General features: G+C 34.7%; 2 protein-coding genes and 1 long non-coding RNA gene across 3 annotated transcripts; 1 reads left to right on the top strand and 2 right to left on the bottom strand.

The window, feature by feature from the left end:
• Positions 1 to 205: 205 nt before the first annotated feature.
• LOC138891501 (uncharacterized) lies at positions 206 to 1,743 on the bottom strand. Its single transcript, XR_011407771.1, has 5 exons — positions 1,440 to 1,743; positions 1,231 to 1,357; positions 876 to 1,154; positions 671 to 789; positions 206 to 600 (listed from the first exon to the last, which is right to left on the bottom strand). It is a non-coding gene; the product is annotated as an uncharacterized lncRNA (long non-coding RNA).
• A 299-nt stretch (positions 1,744 to 2,042) lies between these two features.
• Positions 2,043 to 3,823, bottom strand: LOC138891500 (uncharacterized). Its single transcript, XM_070174831.1, has 4 exons — positions 3,469 to 3,823; positions 3,085 to 3,399; positions 2,931 to 2,997; positions 2,043 to 2,852 (listed from the first exon to the last, which is right to left on the bottom strand). Exons 1-4 carry the CDS (start codon positions 3,795 to 3,797, stop codon positions 2,295 to 2,297), a joined length of 1,269 nt encoding a protein of 422 aa, XP_070030932.1. The 5' UTR covers positions 3,798 to 3,823; the 3' UTR covers positions 2,043 to 2,294.
• Positions 3,824 to 10,021: 6,198 nt separating this feature from the next.
• LOC104111811 (oxygen-evolving enhancer protein 2-3, chloroplastic) lies at positions 10,022 to 13,669 on the top strand. Its single transcript, XM_009621572.4, has 4 exons — positions 10,022 to 10,576; positions 11,616 to 11,848; positions 12,659 to 12,709; positions 13,255 to 13,669. Exons 1-4 carry the CDS (start codon positions 10,321 to 10,323, stop codon positions 13,513 to 13,515), a joined length of 801 nt encoding a protein of 266 aa, XP_009619867.1. The 5' UTR covers positions 10,022 to 10,320; the 3' UTR covers positions 13,516 to 13,669.
• The last annotated feature ends 13,657 nt before the right edge of the window (positions 13,670 to 27,326 follow it).

Here is a 27,326-nt window from a genome sequence, read left to right as displayed (position 1 = left end):
TAAAATGTTCAATAACAAAATAATAATATAATTATCATTCAAAATTAGTCTCAACTAAATATTGACAAGTTCAATACTTTGTTTAGTAATACACACCATTCAATGAGTTTTTTATCTAGCATCATTTCTATCTTCACTCCTAGAACCTTCATCGTCGGCACATGGGGAAGGATCACAAAATCGGGGAATGGGGAAAGCACCACTAGCAAGAAGATTGGCTAGCTGACCTTGAAGGAGATTAAATTGTTCGTCCCTCCTTTCTAGCTGAACTTTAAGGGTACCAAATTGTTCATCTCTCTTTTTTTCTCTAGCCTTTGTCTCTTCAAGCTCTGTTGTCAGCTTTGCGATCTTCTGTTCCATAGACGATATAGTCGACCTATCAATCGTCTCACCTTGGGCGAAAGTCCCTATACCTTGCAATCCAGCCCTATAGCGCTGAAATGATTTATCTGGAAGGCCGTATGCTATCCCCTTTTTAGGACCATCGACAACATCCAATCATATCCTCTGCGCTTCTTCGTCTAAAATGGGCGGTCGCTCGCCTTGCTCATTCGGTGGCAAGCTCTGAGTGTACTCCTCCAAATTAATCTTGTAGCGACCCTTTATTTAGAAGATAGAAAATTACTAACTATATAATATTATAAACATTTATAGTAGTTATGAAACTTACATGTGTAGTCTCCGCCCGGTTCTCGACCCATCTAGTTGGATCTGTCGGTGCCTTCTTCTTCCGGATGTGAGTCTCCATGAAGAACTCATCATGACTCATCTTCCTCCCATATTTTTTTCCTACAAATATAATAAAACGTGTTAACGAAATTAACATATATAAATATAGTTCGATAAAAATAGACTGAAATATTTTAAGGAATTACCAGTTGTCTCCTCGTATCCCCCATGCTCCTTGAACCCAGACAGTACAAGGAGCCACCCTTCTCAGATGCTCGGGCCTTCTTTCCCAGTTCACTCTGCTTCTCAAATTTCTCGGTGGCCCAATACTTTTGCAGATCCACCCATACATCCGGTAGAACCCATGAAGGCTTCTTTTTAACCTTTCGAGCGGAGCTGAAGGAATCAGAGAGTCTCTTACGGCATTTGTACTCCCAATTTTTACAAATTTCACGGTTATACCGGTCCTCCCAGGCACACTTAGTCTGCAAATAAAGTATGTAACGTTAGATGAAAATATTATTAATATAATGCTTAAATAGATAAGAATTGTATTAAAACCTTAAATTGGTTGAACATCTGCTGCACAAGATCCTCTGGAAAGTCACTCCAAGTCGGATAGGGTGCATTATACAACCCGCCAAGAATATCAGTGATTATCTTTGTAACATGATGATTAGGAATGAACCTGTAACATATAAATTACATTAAATAAACAAGAGTATCTATTAAAATTTAGCAAAAATAAAGAAGTAATAAATAAATCTTACCCATTGCCCTCAGGCCTGATGATGATCCTATGATAACGATCATAACGCACATCATCCTCCGATGAATCTGAAGTGTGCGTAGAAGGGGGGCATCTGGCTCAGTGCTACTATCCCGAAGACGAAGTCTAGAAATGCTAGGAGACGAACTTCATGGAGAAGGAGACGGGGTCCCTGATGAAGATGGTTGCGATCCACACCCCTGCATCGATCTAGACCCCTGCTGCGATCCAGACCACTGTTGCGATCCGGCCGACTGAAATATAGATGGATGTGATCCAGCTGGAGATGAAGAAAATGGAGCAGATGACGGGCGTACCATATGGATCTGTGAGTGGTGACTCGATGCACCCATGTTAGTACTGGTAGGATCATGAAGAGGAAGCGGGGTATAGCCCTGTGGCAGAGAATGGTGATAATACTGCTGAGCGGGCGAATGGTGGGTAGTATGATGAGTAGATGGATATGGTGGAATAGATCTGTGCCTAGAAGATTGCTTCCAGCTATCAGTAGCAGAGGGATGCAAGTGTGGAGGGGAAGGAAGCGTGGGTGTAGCACCATCATCATGATCAATATGCCTTTTATCCTTCCTAGACCTACCTCGACCCCTACCGGCCATCTGCATAAATTAAAGAAAATGTTAGAATTGAGAATATAATTCTATATAAGTTGAGAGCGCTTGAAAAAACTAACATGCTAGTCGTCTTCGTCGACGTATCCTTCCTCGTCTGAAAATCCTTCCTCTTCACTTATTTCATTTTCATTAAGTGATTCTTCATCCTCATTTTCTATGATTGTTATTTCCTCCATATCAACTTCTTCTAATATGCGTTGAGGGTGCTCCAAGTAATTTTTTAACTAATCATCCACCATTTGGTTAACACTTGAGGTATCATTTTGGTAAGCAACATCTAGCACATTCTCAACTTCCACCCTACCAACAGGCTCTGTTTTGATTACAACCAACCAATCAGCCTTATCCCTCCGCAATGGATATGGAGCATAGTACACTTGCCTAACTCTTTCTGCAATTATAAAAGGATCATAGCGATCATACTCCCTCTTTTTATTAACCTCAATTATGTTGTACTGCGAGTGTACATTTGTACCTCTTCTAGGTGTTGGGTCAAACCACTTGCATCGAAAAAGTATGATCTTCTTATTTGGCCAACCTGAATATGACAATTCTAGAATCTCTTTGATCACACCATAATAATCATTTTCCCCATCCTGGTTGCCTTCACCACCTTTGACACACACCCCACTGTTATTGCTTTTTTTTTTATACTTGGAGCATTCTTCAGTGTGAAATTTATAACCATTCACATAATACTTAGACATAGTCGTAACCGTAGGTGCAGGTCCCCAAGATATGTCTTTCAAAAATTGATTAACACCGTTGTTTGAATTATTGACCTACATGTAAGGGTAAATAAATCACAAGTGAGCAAGTATGTATATTCACATGTGAGAAAGTATGTAAGATGCACTTACACACTCTTTAAACCATGCCTCAAATGTAGAATATACAGCACCATGACCAAATTGACTCACGAAGTCACTGAGCGACGCATTGAAAATTATTTGTTAGTTGTATCAACCAAATTAAATAGTAGCCCATGTAAATTAATATTACTTCAACACTTACTTAAGAAAGGGTTGAACTTCCGGATAATTTAGTAACACATGATTTGAAGCTGATTTGTACTCCATACTACTTAGGCCCCTTTTTGTTCGATCTTTAGAACCTCGGCCTGGTTGATTGAATACGGACATTGGTGGATATAATGGATCAATTTCAATCACCACATTGTGCCGATTGGGCCTATTTCTAGCACATGGCACATGACTGTCAAAGTAGTAAGAACAAAAATGGGCAGTTTCCTTTGCAAGATAGGCTTCGCATATGGATCCTTCAATCCTATTCCTCTGTTTAACAAATTGTTTACACTTGCCGATAGTCCTGCATATTGTCATATTAGACGATAACGTTAAAGAAAATCACAAGAATAAATCAAGGTTTGATCATTACCTCTCGAATGGATACATCCACCTGCATTGAACTGGGCCTCCAAGTCGTGTCTCGTGTACAAGGTGAATTGAAAGGTGTTCCATCACATCAAAGAAACCACATGGAAAAATCCTTTCCAGCTTATTACTGATTACAGGAATGTTCCGATTCATTTGAAATAGGTTTTCTTCCCTTAATGTGGTAGAACATAAGTCTTTGAGGAACAAACTTATCTCTGTGATGGGTTTCCATATATTTTCAGGAAATCCACAAAATGCAATAGGGATTAAGGTTTCCATGAATATATGACAGTCATGACTTTTCATATGAGTCAGCTTTCCCTCAACCATATCGGCACGTTTTCCCAGGTTCGATGCATAGCTCTCGGGCATCTTTAGGTTTGTGACCCACTCACAAATTTGGCGTCTTTGTTCCAAAGTGAATGTGTAGCTGGCCTTGGGCTTGAACACCTTACCATTTTTCCCAGACTGCAAATGTAATTCAGGTCGCCTGCAATATTCTTGTAAGTCCAGTCTAGCCTTAGAGTTATCTTTTGTCTTATTCTTATCATCCATCACTGTGTTGAACAAATTATCAAAATAGTTCTTCTCAATATGCATGACATCAAAATTGTGCCGAAGAAGATTATCCTTCCAATATGGCAACTCCCAAAATATGCTCTGTTTTGTCAAGTTATGAGTAACACCATATCCAAGAAATCTAGAAGGTGGGGCCTCGGTAACTTTAGTGAAGTTCTGAACCCTCTCCCAAATTTCCTCATCGGAATAAATTGGAGGTGACAAATCATGTTCAACTGTATTCTTTTTGAATGCGTTCTTCAACCTTCTGAACTCATGATCAACTGGCAAGAACTGACGATGACAATCAAACCATGACTGCTTTCGGCCATGTCTTAAAGTGAACGCTTTATCATTTTCCATACAGTAAGGACATGCTAACTTTCTGGCAGTCATCCACCCAGACAACATTTCATACGTAGGAAAATCATTAATGGTCCACATTAAGTTAGCATGCAAGTTAAAATTTTGCTTAGTTGATATATCATATGTCTCAACTCCATCATACCACAACTGTTTAAGCTCATCAATTAGAGGTTGTAAATATACATCAATCAAACTCTTTGGATTGTGGGGACCGGGAATAACACAATTTAAAAAAATATATGGACTAGTCACATTTCAGGCGGAAGATTATACGGTGTAATAAAGACTGGCCAGCATGAATATGGTGTTGCAGAAACAGAAAATGGCGTGAAACCATCAGCACACAAACCCAACCGAACATTCCTCGGTTCACTAGCATAATCCGGATACGTCCTATCAAAATGCTTCCAAACTTCTCCATCTGAAGAATGACACATAACACCGGGCGGCCTTCTATTTTCATAGTGCCATCTCATATGAGGAGCGGAACTCATCGATGCATACAACCTCTTTAATCTAGGAATAATAGGTAAGTAATGCATCGACTTCACAGCAGCCTTCTTCCCGCTTGAAAGCCACTTAAAACGAGGTTTTTCACAAAATTTATAACTTTCTAAATCTGCATGACCCTTATAATACAACATGCAACCATCTTCACAACAATCGATTCTCATAGATGAGAGTCCTAACTTAGATTCCAATCTTTTAGCCTTATAGAAATCTTCAGGTATGTTAAAAGTTGGGTCAACTAGTTCACTCATAAGGCAAATGAAAGAATTCATTCCCGCTTGAGAAATATTGGTATCTGATTTGATATTTAATAATCTAACCGCAACAGACAACTGATAGTGCATACTCCATTCCCTTAGTGGACGACTAGCGGCCTCTAACTGTTCATAAAAATATTTTGCCTCTTCGTTAGGAGGTTGTTCAACACTTTCATGGGTTTCAAAATCGAAGTGCATCCCAAAAGCATCCGCAACCATTTCATGGTATCTAGGATGTTGAGTGTTATTCCCCACCGACCTACTACTTTCACCAACAACTACGTTATGAAATCTACCATCACTACCATCAATCTCTCCATGAATAGTCCACACAAAATAATTATCCATAAATCCTTTTTTATAAAGATGAGCCTTAACATCCTCCGATCCAAAAAAATGCAAATACTTGCACTTCACACAAGGACACCTAATCAACCCTCCAATCCGAAACGGTTCAAGTGACATTGCATGCGTAATAAATTTCTTAACCCCTTCTATAAATTCCTCCCTCAAAAACCGACGATTAGGATAATTCCTATTATACATCCAACTACGAGATTCCATCTACATAAAGAATGAATAAATTATATTAATCATAGTTCAAATTAATTTATAGAATTAAGTTACATAATAAACTTTAGTTACAATATAATTAATTTAAATAATTTGAGTGCTTATTAATTTGAAAGTTCATATATATCCCTAAATAAGTTTTTTTAAATTCAATTAGACCATTAAAGGGAAATATAATTAAATAAAATAAAATTAGCTAACCCTAGTATTAATCATAATTAAAATTAGTTAAATTAAAAAAATTAAACCCTAGCATTAATCATAAATCATAGTCACAATATTTTATTAATCGCGCCTAAATCAAGTTGCGAATGTTTATAAGTTGCTTATTCTAATTTTGGATTATTGTGGGTCATGATTTATGGATGAGAAATTATTGTGGAAGAAATAGCATGATTCGGCCAATACTAGTATTGAGAGGGTCATTTATACTTTAGGGGGCTATTAAAGGTTATAACTTGATAAATTATTAATATTCCAACTTGAATTCTTTAACGTCTTGGGCCTTGGTTTCCGCCTAAGCCCAATCAAATTAAAGCTACCTGGTATTTACTTATTCAATTACCTAACTTACTACCCAAACTGCATAAGAAATTGTAAATAACTTCATGAACCATCAAAGTAATAATTTTTGAAGTCAATGACTTATTCATCCTAACAGTAAATCACAATCAACTCCAACCATTAAAACTAAAAATAATAGTTGGAGTATCAAATCATATCAGCACATACCAACTTATATACAGAACAAAGCATATCATGTAAGGAAAAAAAAACTAATCAGGATACACATTTCAAAGCATTAGAACAATTTACTCGTAACAAGAAAAGACAAGAGAAAGAAGCGGACTTTAGTGTAGCAAGATTTCTTTCTTTGATATATTAGAACCTCAAAAATGTATAACAGCAATAAATTTTGACGAAGCCCAAACGATAAATTGTGACTGGTTTTGTGTTTTTTTTGGGTGGGGGTGGGGGGTGGAGGGGGGAGGGGCTATTAGGGGATGATTTGGGGATGGGGGTAATTTGGAGCTGGAATTTGGGGTATTTGAGGGTGAATTTACAGTTGTGTTTTCACTGCTGTTCGGATGGGTTTAACAGAGAATTTGGGGCTGGTTTTAAGGGGAAAAACTGCTGGAATTTGGGGGTGTCTTGGAGCTAATTTTTGCAGCTCTTTTCTGGCTGTTCAAGGGTTGTTTTAATAGAGTTTTACATGGGTTTAGGGCTGGTTTGAGCTCGAGTTTTGGAGGGGGAGGGCAATTAGGGGATGATTTGGGGATGGTTTAGAGCTGATTTTTCGGGTAATTTAGAGCTGGAATTTGGGATATTTGGGGGTGAGTTTACAGTAGCATTTTCACTGCTGTTCGGATGGGTTTAACAGAGAATTTGGGGCTGGTTTTAAGGGGGAAAACTGCTAAAATTTGGGGGTGTCTTGGAGCTGATTTTCGCAGCTCTTTTCTGGCGGTTCAAGGGTTATTTTAATGGAGTTTTACATGGGTTTGGGGCTGGTTTGAGTTCGAGTTTTTAGAGCTGAAAATGGTGCCCTTTGGTTTGAAAGAAGGATGGTATTATGGGTGAAGTTTCATGGCTGTATTTTCATGGTAAACACTTGATGTTTTATCTTGTTGAAGAGGAAAGAACCGCTGCTTTTTCTTAGAGGATGAAGCTGATGTGCAGCTTTTTGATGCTAGAGGCTCTAGGTTTTTTTTTCTCTGTTTTCTCTTAGCTCTCTAAAATTAAAAGGTAGGTTAGGATTTGGTTATAATTGGGATATATATATATATATATATATATATATATATATATATATATATATATATATATATATATCAAATAAGTATTAAATATTATTTATTTAAAAGTTGTTTATTATTTACACACACAAATATATAGTATAGTATACTATATATACTAAGTGTATAGTATATAAGCTATATTCGACATAACATTAGCTATATTAAGATGTATATATATATATATATATATATATATATATATACAATATAGTATAATATATATACTAAGTGTATAGTATATAAGCTATATTCGATATAACATTAGCTATATTAAGATGTCTATATATATATATAGTATAATATAGTATAGTATAGTATAGTATAATATATATACTAAGTGTGTAGTATATAAAGTATATTCGATATAACATTATGTCTATATATATATATATATAGATGTATATATAAATATATAGTATAATATATATACTAAGTGTATAGTATATAAGTTATATTCGATATAACATTAGCTATATTAAGATGTCTATATATATATATATATATATATATATATATATATATATATATATAGTATAGTATAATATATATACTAACTGTATAGTATGTAAGCTACATTCGATATGTTAGATATAGGACATAATGTCCATATAAAAGTAATTTAAAACACACACACACACACACACACACACACACACACATATATATATATATATATATATATATATATATATATATATATATATAAGTATTAAATATTATTTATTTAAAAGTCTATTTATTATTTACACACAAACACACAAATATTAATAAATTTATATTTTAATTATTTTAAAATCGTTTTTCCGACCGAAATCGGTCGAAAATATTTAATTATAACTTATTTCGGTTGGTTAATTAAATATATATAATTTTTGTCTGGGACGTGAATTAATTATTTCAAACTTTCCGACGGATTTCGGTTGAAAATTTGGAAAAAGTTTAATAAATAATTATTTTTTTACATTATATACGCGCATGACCAAATATTTGACCAATTTCCGACCAAAATCGGTCGGAAAGTTGGAAAACTTTTAATAAATAATTATTTTTGTACATTATATACAAGTACGACCAAATATTTGATCAATTTCCGATCGCAATCGGTCGGAAAGTTGGAAAAGTTTTAATAAATAATTATTTTTGTACATTATATACAAGTATGACCAAATATTTGATCAATTTTCGACCGAAATTGGTCGGAAGTTTTATTTTTTTGTTGTCAGAAAGTTTTTGTTGACTTTTGCGACCAAATAATCTTATTTCCGACCGATTTCGATCTGGTTTTTTTCCGATCGATTTCGGTCGAAAAACGTTGGACGAAAATCACCTTATTTCTAGTAGTGAAAGTATATGATTGTATCTCTCGAAAAACAAAAGTGTTTCTGATTGTATGTGTTGATTGACAATCTAGAGATGACTTACCTGTTGCTTTTGTCATTTGGGATAAGTGAAATTTCCTACTTCTTATATCTCAATTCAATCATGTAGGCTGCCAATGTTTCTGATGATAGTCCAACTTCTGGAAGAAAATACAGTAAGCCCCCCACCCCCCACCCCCCTCACACACAAAATCAAAATTAAATGGAAACGGAAAAAGAAAAAGAAAGTAATTTCTTGGCTTCACCTTCGTATCATTGTTTTTCATGTAATTGTGTAGAATTCAATCAGTTACATCGCTTTTGGTAAATTCCGGATAATGGGGCAATCATCTATAGTACTTTGGTACATCAATGGGGGTTCTCTTTTTCATGATTCCACGGCGATTCAACTCTCTATTACGGCAAATTTAGACGAAGATATGACAGGAACTATATCTACTACTACCTCTGTTTTAGTTTATGTGATCTATTTCCTTTTTGATCCGTTCTAAAAAGAATAATCCCTTTCTAAATTTGGAAACAATTTTGCTTGAACTTACAATTGTACTCTTAATGAGAAACTTTTATAACCACACAAATACTCTGGGCCCTTTTTGAATTGTTTAGGACCACAAATTTCAAAAATCTTCATTTTTTCTTAAACTCCGTGCCCAATCAAACATGATGTTCACATAAATTAGAACGGAGGGAATAAAAAAGAATGAAATTTGGGAGTGAAATCAGAAGTTAAATAATTAGTAAAGGAACTTTAAAAGCCGCAATGTTGCACAGGTTCTATTATTTCTTTATTTATACAGACAGAAGGGGTTGTTCAAAGTTAAAACATCAGAAATATTTTGGACTTGCTTTCAACATAAACTGGATTATTTGCTAAATTTTAGTGCGCTTTCTTGAGAATAGAAAAACATTTCAAGCTAAATATTGGGATCCAAAAAATGAATTCTCATCCCTTAAGCTCATATCCGCTCCAATGATGGACAAGTAGATGTATATTCTTTATATTTGCTAGTCATACGAAAATAAAAATAAATCATAATTAATGTCGTAGCAGGAAGATCTAAATCATTCTTAGTATATGTTGACAGGAAAATGTTAGTGAAAACAGCCTTGACTCTAAAATAAAAAAGTAGATTGCACTAGAACAAATTAGAGCTGTAATCTGCATGTCCACTTGGCACCAACCACAGCCTCAAGAAGCTTATCCTCCAATCACAAATGTAATCTTCCAGATATCCACTTTTTTTCCACATACAAATCATCTCTACCAATTCTCCTTCACATATTATCACAAAATAAATCCAAAAACATTCCCACATCACCATTTTAGCAGAAAAAAAATAACAAAGTAAGTTTGAATCCCAAAGAAGAAAAAGAAAAAAAGTGCAATAGCAGCTTTGAGAAAGATAAGTGATCAATGGCTTCCACTCAATGCTTCTTGCACCATCATGCATTGTCAACTCCAGCTAGAACTTCCTTAGTTAGGGGTATTGTTCCATCACTCAAGTCTAACCAATTATTGGTGTGCCGTGCCCAAAACAAACAGTCTGCACCTCAACAAGATAATGTCAACAGTGTCTCTGTCTCTCGTAGATTGGCTCTCACACTCCTCATTGGTGCTGCTGCCGTTGGTTCCAAGGTTTCCCCTGCTGATGCTGCTTATGGAGAAGCTGGTATTCCCCCCTATATCTATACTTAACACTCTCTCAGTTCAATAATTTAACTTTAAACTTTTTATCTCTTCAGTTCCACAAATGCTACGAGCTTTTATACTTTAAGCTTTTCGCCTTTTTTTCTTGTTAAACTCCGTGCCGAGTCAAACTACATCACATAAATTGAAATGGATGAAGTATTTTTATCTAAAAATACATTAACACTTTAAAGAACTTTTACACTATCAATGCAATTTAATCAGGTATAACATGTTATTACTATAATTTTCAAGTTACCATATCAATTTAAGTTATAATACAGTGATAGTGTAAAAATCTTTTACACAGTGCAATTTAATCGGCCATATGTAGTAGATCACTACTTTATTTTGTGTGTTACGTATTATATTTGATCTAGAGATTACATGTTGCGAATCAAATTAACTTGGATAGTGTGAAAATTTTATGTTGTCAATCTATGTTACGCAGACTCTCCAAAATATTACCGCACCCATGCCGGTTTCTAAAAAAATGTACTATTTTGGAGAATCCGATATACATCTGGAGATATTTTCAAAGAGTCCGAGAAATATAGATGTCAATGCACTAAATTTAAACTTTTAATAGAATGCACGATAGTAAAACTATCCCCAGAGGAACGTAATGCCCTACCTCCTCTATTCCTAAAAGTATATCGTTGTTCCTTGTTACATCATCATGTTCTTTGTTAACAGTATATAATTATAAACGAGCGACATTGCAATTATTCAACCCTAATTTATCCCTCTTGTAATTCCTGAGAGATTATTATAATAGTTCGCCTATATATCTGGGATATATACACCTAATGCTGTTTGGAAATGATATAGAGGTGATTTTGATTGCTCGACCACCTTTGATTATGGGAATTAGGTACAAATCAGAGTTCAAATGTTCCTTGTAATAATTGGAAATGGTTCAGAACTATTGACAAAGTTGAGCGCGGTTATTTAGAAATTAGTTGTGGGTGATAGCATAACTAAGATCATGAAATGAAGTAAATGATGTTGTTGTGATGCAGCAAATGTTTTTGGGAAGCCAAAGACAGACACGGATTTCCAGACATACAACGGGGATGGATTCAAGCTGCAAATTCCATCCAAATGGAACCCAAACAAGGAAGTAGAGTACCCTGGTCAGGTTCTTAGATTTGAAGACAACTTTGATGCCACCAGCAATGTCATTGTCGCTATCACCCCTACTGACAAGAAGTCCATCACTGACTTTGGTTCCCCTGAACAGTTCCTCTCTCAAGTATCTAATTCTCTCTCTTTCTTTCTTTCTTTCTTTCTTTCTTTAGTATGTAGGGTTCCATAACCTAAACTTTACAACAGCTTTCGTAAACGTTTACTTGTATTACATACACAAGTGCTCTTTTAACCACACAATAAGGTCACCTATAATACGGCTCTTCCACTTGAGTTATCTTGCCCCAGGCCCATGTTTTTCCGTAAAAAAATTGCAGCTTAAGGTAACAACTAGTACGGAAAGCAGAGAGTGTTTTAGTTACTTTTCAACTAGGAACTTTTCTAGTAAAAATAGTCTCTTTTAATTCCGAGTCAAAATATTCTAATACAAAATAGGGAGGGTATCAAAAGGCGAGAAAAGAAAAAGAAAATTATTCTCCATTGTGCTTGAAACTTGTTTTAGCAAGGCTATCCGCTACCTGGTTGCACTCCCTATATATATGCTTCATAGTAGGTTCACCAAGTCTAGTAATGAGGAATCTCATAAGCAGCGGCGGACCTATGTTGTAAAGAGAGGAGTCACTGGTACCCAAAAGTTCAGCAAATGTTTTATGTATATATTGTATGTCTTCAGAACATATTGATATATTAGTAGTGACAGCCTATGTACGAAGCAGGTTTTAGTTGAACGTAGTACACTCCTAACCTTCAAATCCTAGGTCCGCCTCTGTAGTCATAAAAACAGTATTGTTATGCATTTTTTAGAAACTCAGTATTCCCTTTGTTAAGTATGCATTTTTCTCTTTGATTGACTGGAAAATGCAAGAATTCACTTTGCTCACAACCAATTGAGCGTTGGTTTGGCTTTTCTGTGCAGGTGGACTATCTGCTAGGAAGACAAGCCTACTCTGGCAAAACTGATTCAGAGGTGAGATTTATTTATGTGTACTAAAGTTCTTTTTAGTTCATCATGACGAATGGTTCAACAGGTTTCATGTTGTTTGTAAGGTAGTTTAAACTGAAGAATCTAGTGAAGTTGCTTCTTTTCATATGAGAAACAGTGAAGTTTACTTATACTATCATACTGTTCACAATTGCATATTAGGCTTAAGAAATTGAAGAGGGTTAAATTCAAGCATGACTGCTAAAGGTTTCATATTCTCAACTAGCTTTCATTCTTTTCCAGTTAAAATCAAAGATTAAACAAGATTACTTTGTTCACATTACCATTGTAGCACTAATTAATGAAAGAATAAGGTCCCCTCAACTTACTAATTAGTGCTCGTTTCAACACCCTATTACTTAGCATATGATAGTCCATTCTGAAGTTACACAACAGAAAAAATGCTATAGGACAATTGTACTTTCCATAATAATGTGCTAGAATTATCGGATTTCTAGGCTAAAGCATCAACTGAACTTGTATACGCGAACATTGTGATACCAAAAATGACGTGGGATTTGGCACTGCAGGGTGGATTTGAATCTGATGCAGTGGCTATTGCAAACGTATTGGAGACATCTACTGCAGAAGTGGGAGGGAAACAGTATTACTACTTGTCTATATTGACAAGAACTGCTGATGGAAATGAAGGTGGGAAGCACCAGTTGGTCACAGCCACAGTAAATGATGGCAAACTTTACATTTGCAAAGCACAAGCTGGTGACAAGAGATGGTTCAAAGGAGCTAAAAAGTTTGTGGAGAATACTGCCACTTCTTTCAGTCTTGCTTAAGAATGTAAAGAGTATTTTGAGCTTGGCCAAAAGCATATGGTGCTGAATATGAGTTGTGCAATTGAACTCTTTTTATGCACTCTGCAAAATTTTCAGAGATGTTAATATTGTTGGAGGAAGCTAATGTACTAATTTGATGTTTCCTTGTCGATCACACTTGGTGAACTTTTACAACCATCTCCTACTTCCCCAAAATTTTATAGAATTTTTACTTAATTACATTTTGATATAAAAGTTTATCAATTATACATAAATCTATAATGAGGGGTCTATATATATACATAAATCAAATTATTAAAAATCATTTGGGTTATGGTTCAAATCAAATTGTGAATGAAATGAGTCTAAATTGGGTATGGTCCATCTAAGGTTATGTGGCACTATAATTAGATGTTTTAATTAAATTTAATGCCATGTCATATTTTTATAGGATATTTTATAGATTTTGAACTAGAATGACTTTTAAATTATAAAGGTAAAATTGAGTGACTTTTAAGTGATGCAAAATAGATAAGTGACTTTTGTAAAATAAATGATAAGTTGGATGACCATCAGTGAAATTAACCCGAAAAAAAAAAGATAAAGGAGAGAAAGGAAAAGAAAATGGGGAGAAAGAAAAGAAGAAAAAGAAAAATAAGGAAAGAAAACGGGGAGGGGGGGGGGAAACGAAAATGTATGGTATAAAATTTCTCCTCATCAATTTCTCTATCTTTTTTTCACCACTAGCAGTTCCCTCAAAAAAATTCTTTAGTCAGAGTTTATTAGTATATTCACCAATCTCGTCTTCTTTTTAATTACTCACAATTTTATCACTTCTTCCACTTTCATTTTAAACCAATTCACATAGCTTGACATGAGGCAATTCATCAAAGCAAATACAGGTAAGGCTTTAATTTTCATAAAGCAGAAGTCTATTTATTCATTTGAATTTTTATTTGTATTCTTTAACTGTTTAACATTGTGTATTTTCGAGCATAAAAAAGAACAATTACTTGGGAAGCAATGACAAAGGCGAATTTATGATTTGAATTTTATGGGTTAAATCTTTAAGATTCTTAGTATTAAACCTATTACTCCCTCCATTTTAATTTAGATGAGATAGTTTGACTCGGCAGGGAGTTTAAGAAAAAGAAGAAGACTTTTAAAACTTGTGGTCTTAAAAGTTTAAGAGGGTAAAAGCTTTGTAGGGTCATGCCATTTGTGTGGTTATAAAAGCTTCTCATTAAGGGTAAAATGAAGAGTTTAAAGTTGAATTATTTCCAAATTTAGAAATGTGTCATTTATTTTGGAACAGACTAAAAAGGAAAGTACCTCATCTAATTTGAAACGGAGAGAGTATATTTTAAAAGTTATGGGTTCAGACTCACTATGCGTTATAATTTCAATAAAATTCTACACCAAATTTATACTCTGCGCCAAAAGTATTAGGTTCATATGAATCTGGTACTATAACACTACGTACGCCTCTGATGAGCGAGTCAACTATCCATGATTTTTTAAAATATTTTCATGCGAGATTAAATATGTTGATACTCGACAATATCAGTAGGTCAACTTTTTTGGACTATTTTCTATAATTTATATTTGAGTTTGTATTTTCATATTTGACAATTTTTTCTGAAAAATAAATGGTTAGGAAAGCAAGAAAGAAAATAAGAAGGAAAAAAAAGGAAAGGTAAAAGATGAGAAATAGGTATAGGCATCACGTATATACGTTTAGGTTATTAAGAAAAAGGATCAACTATCTGACAATAAAACCCCAATAAGAAAAAACTAGAAAAAATATAAGATCGATAATAATAAAATTGATTAGAACTTGAACTCTAATACATTTAGATTCGATGACTAATATAATTTTAATATTCAAATATTAAAAGTCTTTTATTAATCGCGCGAGCGCGAGTAAATTCACTAGTTAATAATAATTGAGTGCCCCTTAATAGTAAGGCATTTAATTGGTAATAACCTATACATACGCCTAGTCGCCTACAGTTACTCATCCTATCCACATCGTTCATATACGTACGCCTAATCGGTTGTTTAAGCAACTCAATCAATTGTTTAAGCAAATATTGAAGTTCTTTAAACAACTCAATCAGTTGTTTAAACCATTATTGAAGTTGCTTAAACAACTCAATCACTTATTTAGATCAATTACTTTTTGACCTCGTCCGTATGTGTTTTCTGCCTATTTTTTTTTTAAACATAAGATATTATTGATGCGCGCTGATTACAGATTAAAAAAGGTAATAAACAGCTGGAAGGAGTCTCGTTCTCAAGAATATATAATATTGTATACAATTAATTTTGATAATTAGCAAAACATAGTTAAATTGGGTAAAATAGTTTGTAATATACATATATGAGAAAAATCCCAAGTTTTATTAAGGTGAAATTATAAAAGGTCTAGATAGGCGGATCTAGGAACTATAATTAGCGAGTGCGGTACTGGTATGTTTTATTATTATACATACATGTAAAACATATATACGTATATATCTTTCTACCAAATCAAGGCATAATTAAGTTGATTTTAATACCATTTTTTGTTTTGTTTTTGAAAGACATGATTATGATAAAAGATGGCAAAAGGCCTTGACAGAAAGCATGACCAACCTGATGAATGTGTGACATTTTTTCGCATCGACATTTGTGAGTCAGATAATTAACGATACTGATGTGAGTTTTAAGCATAAAACAGAAAAGGGAATATTAAAGTCCACATTTTCCCTTAATTAAAATGCTTAACCAGAAACAAAAAATAAAAAAAAACTGAAAGGAATTACAAAGAGGTTCATTATTTTGTGAGTTATATAATCAACACTACTTATGTGGGACTATTTATTACTCTATCCGTATCAAAAAGATTGTTTTAATTTGACTTGGTACAAACTTTAATAAAAAAAGAATTTTTTTAGATATGTGGTCTTAAATAAGTCATATCATTTGTTTTAAGGATATACATGAGTCGGATTGGTTCGATTTTTATCAAAACCAAACCAAACCAACTATATTGATTTGGATTAGTTCGGTTTTGTCGATTTTTTCGGATTTTTGGGATTCTTTGTTACATGAATATTATTTCAATCTTACTTTGTTAAAGTTATAGATAAAGTTTTGATAAACGAATATATGTTTAGTAAAAATTAAAAACGACAAACTTAATTTATTCAAATATTCTTATGGAGAATTTTTTTAGAAACACATGATAGTTATTTTCGTAATCGTCTAACAATAGTTTTTCATTGATGTACGCTTTCAAGGTTAATCGAATTTAATAATTAAACACATAAATCAACATGAAACCTAAATAATGATATGTTCTTTTAATTTTAAAATTACCGATAATACACCATTTCAAATTCGAAAAAGATATAAGAGTTTAATAGATCTTGACATATGAATATGGAAGAACAAAGAAACTGACGCATTTCAATAACATTTGATAAGATAGTAATGATATAAACTATTTGTTAGATAGTTAATATAATTGTAAATAAGTATAGTTCTACATGGAATATGATTAGTGTATGTATTATGTATTATTATAAATAGGGGTTCTTGTATTATTGTTAAACACATCAATAACAATATATTCTTTCACGTGCTTGCTCACATGCTATCAAAGCAAACGTAAGAGAACTATCGTTATGCAGTAACCATCGAGTTTGGGACAATCACAGTGCTTCTTTCCGGTGACTATTTTAGGCTATCTGCATCACTTCCTCTCTAGTGGATTTTTAAATTGATACCACTGTCTTCACGTGCCTCCGTGCGTCGGTAGAACCTATGATTCCTGCGAGAGCGTCTATCCACGCGCCTGTGCGTGCGATGTCTTTCAGCCACTTTTTGGCCCAACTTCTTCAGGACAGTTTTCTCGGGAGGTAATTCCGAAACTACCTATCCGGATTATACAAAATTCTGATAACTTTTTTATTTTCCGACGACTCGTTGTAGATTCCAGTGAGTCAACGACCGTTTCAAATTTTCGCGGCTGTAGTGTCCTTTTCTACTTCTTGACTGTCTTTTTTTTGTGACTTCTTGAGTATTTGATTATTTGGTCCAACAACGTCTTTGGGATTTGATGTATTTGGTTCTAAAAATGCGGGTTCTGAAAATTCAAGCTTCATGATTACTTCGGAGCCCTTAATAAAAAGTTCAAACTATTTAGCTTGGGCTTCCTCTATTGAGATGTGGTGCAAGGGTCAAGGTGCTCAAGACCACTTAACCAAAAAGGCTAGTCAGGAAGATGAAAAGGCCAAAGCACTTTGGGAGAAGATCGATGCTCAATTATGTAGTACCTTGTGACGATCTATTAGTCCCAAGTTGATGCCCTTGTTTCGTCCATTCCACATATGTCATTTAGTTTGAAAAAAGGCTCGTACTTTATACACTAATGACATATATTATTTCTATGATATGATATCGCGGATGACAAACTTGAAAAAATAGGAGTTGGATATATCTACTTACTAGGAATAACTACAGGCAGTCATGAAGGAATTTGAGAAGTTGATGGCAATTTCTGCTAGTATTGAAAAGCAACAAGAGCAACAATAGAAGATGTTTCAAGTTCTTACACTCGATGGACTTCCTAATAACCTTAATTCAGTACGTGATCAAATTTTGGCTAGTCCGACTGCCCCTACAGTTGATGAATTATTCTCTCGATTATTTTGCCTTGCTACAGCACCTAGTCACCCAATGATCTCATCACAGGCAGCTAACTTCTCTGTTCTCGCATCCCAGACAGTGAAAATTTGGCATCTCAAACAATGGAGAATAAACGAGGAAGAGGTAGTTTTGGAAGATCTCAACCCAGATGTTCTTATTATAATAAACTTGGACATACTCATGAAGTGTGTTATTCTTTACATGGTCGACCACCCAAAAATGCTCATACTTCTCAGACCAAGACTACATGTAACCATGGATTTTTTTTTATCTGAAGGAGGATATAATGAGTTCCTTCAATATAGAGCAAGTAAGCAGATATCTCCACAAGTAGCTCGGTTACTCAGACTAATACTTCTATTACCCGTAATTCTTTTTCTTATGTTTCCCACTCTAGTACTCTTGGATCGTGGGTCATGGACTCATGCACTTCTGATGACATCTCTGATAATATTTCACTTTTGTCGAATATTGTATATTCACAATCTCTTCCTACTATTACTTTAGCCAATGGATTCCAAACTAAAGCAAAAGGAATTGGACAAACTAATCCTCTATCTTCTGTCAATCTAGATTCTATTTTTATGTCCCCGGCTGTCCTTTTAGTCTTGCATCTGTTAGTCATTTGACTCGTGCCCTCTATTATAGTATATATTTTATTGATGATTCTTTTATTATGCAGGACCACAGTACGGGACAGACGATTGATACAGGGCATGAATCACAAGGCCTTTACTATTTTAACTCACTCAATCCCTCCACAACATGTCCAGTTATAGATTCTCCAGATCTAATTCACAGACGTTTAGGACATTCGAGTTTATCTAAGCTTCAGAATATGGTGCCTAGTTTTTCTAGTTTGTCTAAATTAGATTGTGAGTCGTGTCAGCTTGGGAAACATACCCGAGCCACCTTTTTGTGTAGTGTTAAGAGTCATGCAGAGTCTATTTTTTCTTTAGTTCATTATGATATATAAGGTCCTAATAGAGTCAGTTCAACCTTGGAATTTGGTTATTTTTTTTAGTGCCATTGATGATTATTCAAGATCTACTTAGTTTTTCTTAATGAAAGATCAGTCTAAGTTATTATCAATATTCCAGAGTTTTGTTTGCTGGAATAAAAAATCAATTTGGTATTTCTATTCGTACTTTTCGCAGTGATAATGCCTTACAATATTTATCAATTCAGTTTTAGCAATTTATGACTTCTCAAAGAACTATTCATCAAACATCTTGTACTTATACCCCTCAGCGGAATGGGGTTGCTGAGAGAAAGAATAGGCATCTCATTGAGACTGCTTGCACACTTCTCATTGAGTCTCATATTCCGTTGCGTTTTTGGGGCGACGCAGTTCTCATAACTTGTTATTTGATTAATCGGATGCCTTCATCTCCCATCCAGAATCAGATTTCGCATTTAGTATTATTTCCCAGTCACCCTTATACTTTTTTCCCCCTCGTATTTTTATGGAGCAGATATTTCGTTCATAACTTAGCCACTGGGAAAGATAAGTTAGCTCCTCGTGCTCTCAATTATGTCTTCCTTGGTTATTCTCGTGCTTAGAAGGGATATCGTTGTTACTCACCTGATCTTCATAGGTACCTTATGTCAGTTGATGTCATATTTTTTGAGTCTAGACCTTACTTTAGCTCTTCTGATCACCTTGATATATCTGAGGTCTTACCTCTACCGACTGTTGAGGAGTTTACTATAGCTCTTCCTACACCCTCAGCCATAAAAGTCTTACCCATATCAACCGTTGAAGAGTCTAGTGTTGCTCCTTCTAAATCCTCTGCCACAAGAATATCACTCTTGACGTATAGTCGCCATCCGCACCTAACATCAGGCCAAACTAATTTACGTCCTATACCTGACCCTACTTCTACTACGGACTTGTCTCGTCCTAGTTCACCGATTGCGCTTCGGAAAGGTATACGGATCATACTTAATCCTAATACTCATTATATCGATTTAAGTTATCATCGTATGCCATCACCCTACTATGCTTTTGTATCTTCTTTGTCCTCTATTTCTATCCCTAAGCCTACAGGTGAATCATTGTGTCATTCAGGATAGAGACAGGCTATGATTGACGAGTTGTATGCTTTACATACGAGTGGTACTTGAGAGCTTGTTCCTCTTTCTTCAGGTAAAAGGCCCGTCTTGTTGCTAAAAAATATACTCAGATATTTGGGCACAATTACAGTGATACTTTCTCTCCTGTAGCTAAAATAACATCATTCCACCTTTTTCTATCCATGGCTACTGTTCGCCATTAGCCTATCTATCAGTTCCTCTTTCTTCAGGTAAAGGCCCGTCTTGTTGCTAAAGGATATACTCAGATATTTGGGCACAATTACAATGATACTTTACAATTACAATGATACTTTCTCTCATGTAGCTAAAATAGCATCAATCCGCCTTTTTCTATCCATGGCTGTTGTTCGCCATTAGCCTATCTATCTAGGAAACCCTATCCACCGCCTATTTTCCCAAAATCAAAGAAACTCCAGCCACTACCACCCTATAACACAGACATGAATGGATAGAGCTCCGCGATACCTACACTTCCCCCCTAATTTCACCTATAAACGCCGCCCACCACCGTTGGCCACCTCACTACAGCCGCGGCTCCACTGCCTCACCATCACCAAAATGCCCTGAACCCTTATTTTAGCTAATTTTTGACTCAAAGACACTCGTTTCTTTTGGCGAGATGCTAAAACTTATTTTATTTTAGCATCTACCCGAAAGAAACGTGCGTTTCGGAGTCGGGCATCCACCACCTGACATCCCCGACATTCTCAAGTGGCTCAAATCAGTTTCAAGTGTGCTAGTAGGTATAATCGCCATCCCTTCATTTAACTTTTTTTTTTTTATAATAATAGGTTAATTTCTGATTTTTCTGTTTTTGGTTGTTTGTTAACTAGAATTTCAATTTAGGTTTATTAAAATTAGTCATCTCTATTTAGCCTAGTTGTTTATTAGATTGTCAACCAAACTGACCTTAGTATAGCTAAATCGTTTGCTTAGTTAGTCAATTGTTTAGTTATTGAAAGTCATCGTTCGATTTTTAACAATGCTCATTTAGTTTATGTATTGAGCATTAGTTTATGAATTCAGTTGTTTGTTCTATGTTTAGTTTGCACAATTAATTTGTTTTTATCTAGTTGGTTTGAGTTTGAGTTCCATTTGAAGTCTTGTTTCTGTTTTGTCAATTCTTAGTTGTTTGAGTTTGATTTGGTTCAAAATCAATAGGATGGTATTTATATTGTTAAAATCTGAAATTTAGATGGGTTTTATCATAAAATAGGGTACTAGTACCCTACCTTTTACTAGTAGGGTGGCTGAAATGATATTTTTTCTCCTTACTTCTGACATAGCAGATTTTTAGGCTGTCCTTTCACTTTTTGGACAGATTTTGAATAGTGTTTAGCACACAAAGTCAGTCTTTTTTGGACAGACTTTTTGTGAACCAAAATCTATCCAAAAAGTGACTTTATTTGCCTATTTAAGGGGGCTGCTCTTTCCTCACTAGACACACTCTATGACACTTGGATAACATCTTTAGAGTTATTTGAATATACAAAAACTTGAGAGAAAAATCAGCAGCTAAAAATATCTAATAGTAAGCTGAAATTGTGAGCTTTGTGAAGGTTCCTTAGGGTGAAAACTCTTTCAAAAAGATAAGTCTTTTAAAGCTTGTTCTGGGCTTCTACTCTAAGATTTTCGGGCTGTTCAAACGTTCATCTTACTGCTGTGTCCTTGCTGTTCTGCTGCTGTTTCTTCTCACTTTTCACTGTTGTATCGTATTTCTGCTCTTCAGGTAACTTTTGAACCTTTAAAATACATATTTCCATAGCAATAAACCAAGATTTGAACCTATTTTGACTGTTGGAATAGAGTTGAACTCATTTGGTTATTTGTTTAAGTGTTTTAACGTAATATGCATGACGCAACCATATGAATATATAACTGCTAGTTTGAAATTGCTCCTTACATGTTAGCTGAAGCACCACTTTGTAGTCTTATTTAGTTATTGGAAAGATAAGCTACCATAGACTAACCACTATGGATTGGATGCGAATATTTTTCTCTTGTTTCTTTTAAATTTTGGAGTTCCAATATACTGGTAGGTTGTTTGAGTCTTTGCTATCATTATATCCCTTTTGCATTGATAAAGTCCCATATGAATTATGAAGCTATTTTATTAAAGGAGACAACCCATTTGCCTATTTCTTTTTATTGTGCCAGTTTAAGTAAAAGTGAGCATTTAGAAGTTTCCATTAGTCCACTTTATAATTGTTAAGTAAAAAAATAAAAAATAAAAAATGAGGTAGTTATTAATTTAGAGTGTTTGTTAGTATTTGGATGATAAAAGATAGCTATTTTATCCAAGTGAATGTCTTGGATTTAATTTTGACACATGGACTGTGACTAAATTTAGTTAAAGAAAATTAAAAGGTCACTGATCACTCTTGCTGAGTGTAGGGAATAGTGTGCATAAATAAAATTAGATTTAATAAAAAGGGGGCCACGTTAGACTTTCAATATACATGGGGTTGGTCTTGAATCATAATATATTGGGCTGAGTTTAATAAAGTGCATATTGGCCCAATGCCAATTAATAAGCTGGTGGCCCATATTTTCTTTTAACAAGTTGTTGGCCCATTCTTTTATTTAGTTGAGGGTTACTTCTCTTTTAATAGGAAGGTGGCCCATTTCCTAAAAAATGAATAAAGCTGGTCCAAACTCGTGTGCCGTGTTTTCTCTAAATAATAAATTCAAATCAGTTTTATTTTATTTTATTTATTATTTAACTAATTAGAATAGTTTAATCACCTCCTAATTAATTTAAATGCTAGACAATTAGTAGGCGCGCTTTGACTTCATGGAATCGCTTGCGTAGCGTGATACTCATCATTCAATAAATTAGTAAAGTAACCTCATACCATACCCCATTAGTTTTAGTTAATCCTTTGCTAAAATCTCGGATTCGCTTGCGTAGCGCGATAAGTGACTTTTAATAAAAAAAATTTAAAAAAATTAATTTTCTCAAATGTAGTAATTTCTCAAAAGTACTACAAATAATTGATTGTCATGATTTCGGATTCTTTTGCGAGGCGCAATTATGATAAGCTAATTAATTTTGTTATTCGATCACGCATTCACTTGCGTAGCGTGGTTATGACAACGTAATATTATTCAAATTATTTTGTTTAATGATTCTAATAATCAAGAGATAAAAGCGGATAGGTAAAACATGAAAGTCATATAAATCACAGTTTGTCCAAAATTAATTCAAGCTAAGTTTAAGTCAATAAAAAGGACCGTGCTAGAACTACGAGACTCGGGGAATGCCTTACAGCTTCTCCCCGGTCAACATAATTTCTTACCCAAACTTTATTTTTGTGGACCGATAAAAATAGAGTCAAACCTTCCTTTGACTAGGGATTCAAATAAAAGGTGACCTGGAACACCGAAAAAATAAATTCCAAGTGGCGACTTTGTACATAAAAAAATCCCTACTCAAATTTGTCACTTTAATTGAAAAAAATCTTTAACCCACAATCCACAACACGTATATCTTTTTTGGGGGTAGAAAGGGGGTGTGACAACTCTAGTGACTCTGCTGGGGAATAACCAGAATTCGAGCTTGCACATGTTGGCTTTTTATTTGGCTTTATTAATTTTGTATATATTGCGATTTATTTGTGCCTAATGTGCTACCTGTTCGCTTTTTACCGCTTTGATATTGTTTAACTGTACATATAAACTGTCTTCTCACGCACCCCCTCTGAGTCTTCTTGAAAATAAAAATTGGGCATTTGCTTGACATAGCCCGCTTTCTTTGAGATAGCCGAGGTGCTTGTCACCCGGTGAAGGATTTTTAGTCACACGTGTTTTAGACGGGGAGCACCACCAGCTAAGCCAGAAAGTAATGCTACCGGTACCTTCTCCAATAGGATTTAAACCTAGAAGAACAAATCTCATGCCGGATATCCCTAGTAGGTTCGCTTTATTTGCATCACATAGATTTGACTTAGCGAAGCTCGGCACATGGGTCAGGTCCGTATAAGACAGGTATCCTCTTTGAGACCATCATGTTCACTTATGTGCTACTTGTTACATCATTTGGAAGGCTTGCTTGCATTGTTGACCGGCTTTAGAAAATTAGTTGAACAGAATTATTAAAAAAAATAAATAATAAATAAATAAATCATTCTCCTAGTTTAGTACAAATAATCCCTTTTTAAGATTTCATAGTAGTCTGGCGTGAAGTGTAAAGATTAATTTTCATAAAATCAAAAGAGAAAAATACTCGATTTCACCAAACTACGCAAGTTTGACTCTCACCGGATGTGAGATACGTAGGCAACCTCCATCGGGTTCAGCCCACATTTTTCAAAAAAATATGAAATGCTATTTTTCTCACCTTTTACTATTTTGTCCTCGTATTCCAACCATTTTGCCAAGACAGCCTTTGAACCTCCCCCGGGAGTACCAAAGGGCCGTTTTCGTAAAAATAGCCTTTTAATTTATTTTATCTACTTTTTATCATTTTGTCCCTATATTTGGCCGTTTTTGCCGAGACATCCTTTATGTCTTCCGTGGAAGTATCAGAGGGTTATTTTCGTAATAATAGCCATTTTTTCTACTTTTATCATTTCACCTTTTGTGTTGGCTAATTTTCAAAAAAGAAAAAGACCGAGTCTTATTACCTTTTTTATCTTTTGCATATTGTTTAGGTAAGTCATGACTCCATTTTGTCTTTTTCTTAGGTTCACCATGAATTCTCCACAACGAAGCAGTCAGAAAAGGGTAAGGGACGAGACACCTCCTATATTCTTGATCAGAGATAAGACCCCGAGTAATCTCCGTAATTGGTGGCTTGGTTTTGCTACATGGGAACGAAATAAAGTATTTAAGCACCTCAGTTTCCTCCCAAACATCATGGGAATTAAGCCTAACAGAGATTTAATCGAGTCCGTAGTGGGTTTTTGGGACCCCGTAAATAATGTCTTCAGGTTCAAAGATTGTGAAATGATGCCTACATTAGAAGAATTAGGTGGGTTTACCAGATTGGGGAGAGACATTCGTGGGAAAAAGCCTGCTGCTTCGAGAAAAGTTGGTGTGAACAACTTTTTGAAAAAGTTATGCCTCCATCGAATTCCAGTGGGTTGCTTGGACGAAGGTTGGGTTCCTTTGAAATATTTCTATACAGATTTGGGGACGAGAAAGGGTTTGAGAACTTCTCGGGCACATAATTTGTCAACCAATTGAGTTACGGCGCCTGGAGGGAGTTGAGAATATTCGCGTTCATGATATCATTTATGGGGACCATGGTTTTTCCAGAGCGTGGTGGGCGCATCAGAATTCGATTGGTTGCGGTAGTCTCGTATTTGCAAAGTAGCGAGGATCATTATTGATACCCAATTTTGCCCTAATATTTTTAAAATAGCATGTATACTTTTAAAATATCATTCTGCATCACTATTTAATTTACAAGATCTATATGAGCATTTTTATAATTTGTTTTTTCATAATTTTCAGGGTTTTAAAATTAATTTTCTTGCATTCAATTTACCTGAATATTCACCAATTATTCTTTTAAATTATTTCTTGTGATGACTTAATCATCCAGATTATTATTTGCATATGTTTTAAATAATTTACTTCATTTTATATAATTATATTAGTATTTTAAGGCTATTTACACAATCTTGCAATAATAGTCTATATTTTGCAATTTATTATATTTGTCATTTTATTCAAGGTCAAAATAATATTTTTTACATTTTTTATAATCTTATACTATTGTTTTAGATTATTAAGTTGCATAAGTAGCATTTTTTAAATATTTTTTGTTTAACTATTTTATTAAGTTATTTCCCTTTAATATCTTATTTAAAATCTGGCCAAATTTTGAGCTAATTTTCGGACCAAATGGACCAAAATCAGACCCAAAACTTTGGCCCACTCCACTTTACTCTTCAGGGGCCCAACCAAACGACCCCTTTAAAAATCCGGTCGCGACCCATTGCGTTTAACCCGTCCCATTTCTTATTCAATCCTGGCTGTTGATTTTCAATGATCAACGGCCCATAATAAACCAACCCATCCCCTTATATCCCCATAACCCAAACCCTATCCCATTCCTCCTTAATCGCCGCCCCTAAACTCTCTCAGCACCCCCTTCATCTCCCAAACCTAAAACCTAGTCGACCATGGAGAGTTTTACCTATTCCTTCCTTATACATATCCATACGGATTTACTTGCCTTTTCTTGTTACCATTACTCGTTTTATGGTAACTTTCGTTACCACTTCACTTATGGCAAGCCAAATCTGGTTTTGGTTCTTGTTTTTGGGTGTGATTGTGGTTATATACACTTAAAAAGAGAAATTTCTCTTGTATATGGTATATCTCCAGTGATTCATGCGTGATTGAGGCTTGTGAACGATTTTCCCTAAATCCGACTTCAATTAGGGTTTGCTTGACTTCTCCTAAATTGACTCTGAATCAATTTCGCATGCTATTCTTTCCTTTTTTATGATTGATTGACTGTTTTTCCTTGTTTGTAAGTGTTTAATTTTGCTACTATATAAACCCCTTCCTATTTTCTTTTGAGAGGGACTGGAATCGCTAGATTTTCACTAAAAATTAGAGTTATCACTTTACTGTTCTCTTGTTCTCTTGTTCTATACATGGGTTCTTTGCCGGCTAGAAGCCAAGGCCACTGAGATTTGATTATTCAATATTTTATTGGTGTGAGCATTTCCCGAGGTTCCTTTGAAGCCCTTGGGAACTTTGACGCATTAAGATTCTGGGTTCTTGTGAAATTTTGTTCTTTATTTTTATCTGTTTAACTGGTAAGTCACTTGACTTTTGCAATTTCATTTTTATGCGTCTATGACTTGCATATATTCTCACTTCTGAAATTCATGGTTTGATGTGTTTGTGTGCAACTCTGTTAGCTTTACACTTGTTTTAAGTCTCTTTAGCATGTTGTCAGTTCTGAAACATGTTTATGTCTAATTTGAATAATTTGGACCCCCCAAGTCTGCTTAGCCAATATGTTCTAGGCTACTTCTGTGTGTGACCTTGTCAGCTTTACATTCGTTCGAACCTCTTTA

The sequence above is a fragment of the Nicotiana tomentosiformis genome, chromosome 5 (assembly GCF_000390325.3).
Source record: "Nicotiana tomentosiformis chromosome 5, ASM39032v3, whole genome shotgun sequence".
In the NCBI taxonomy this organism is placed as follows: domain Eukaryota; kingdom Viridiplantae; phylum Streptophyta; class Magnoliopsida; order Solanales; family Solanaceae; genus Nicotiana; species Nicotiana tomentosiformis.
This window is presented reverse-complemented; position numbering and strand designations above follow the sequence as displayed.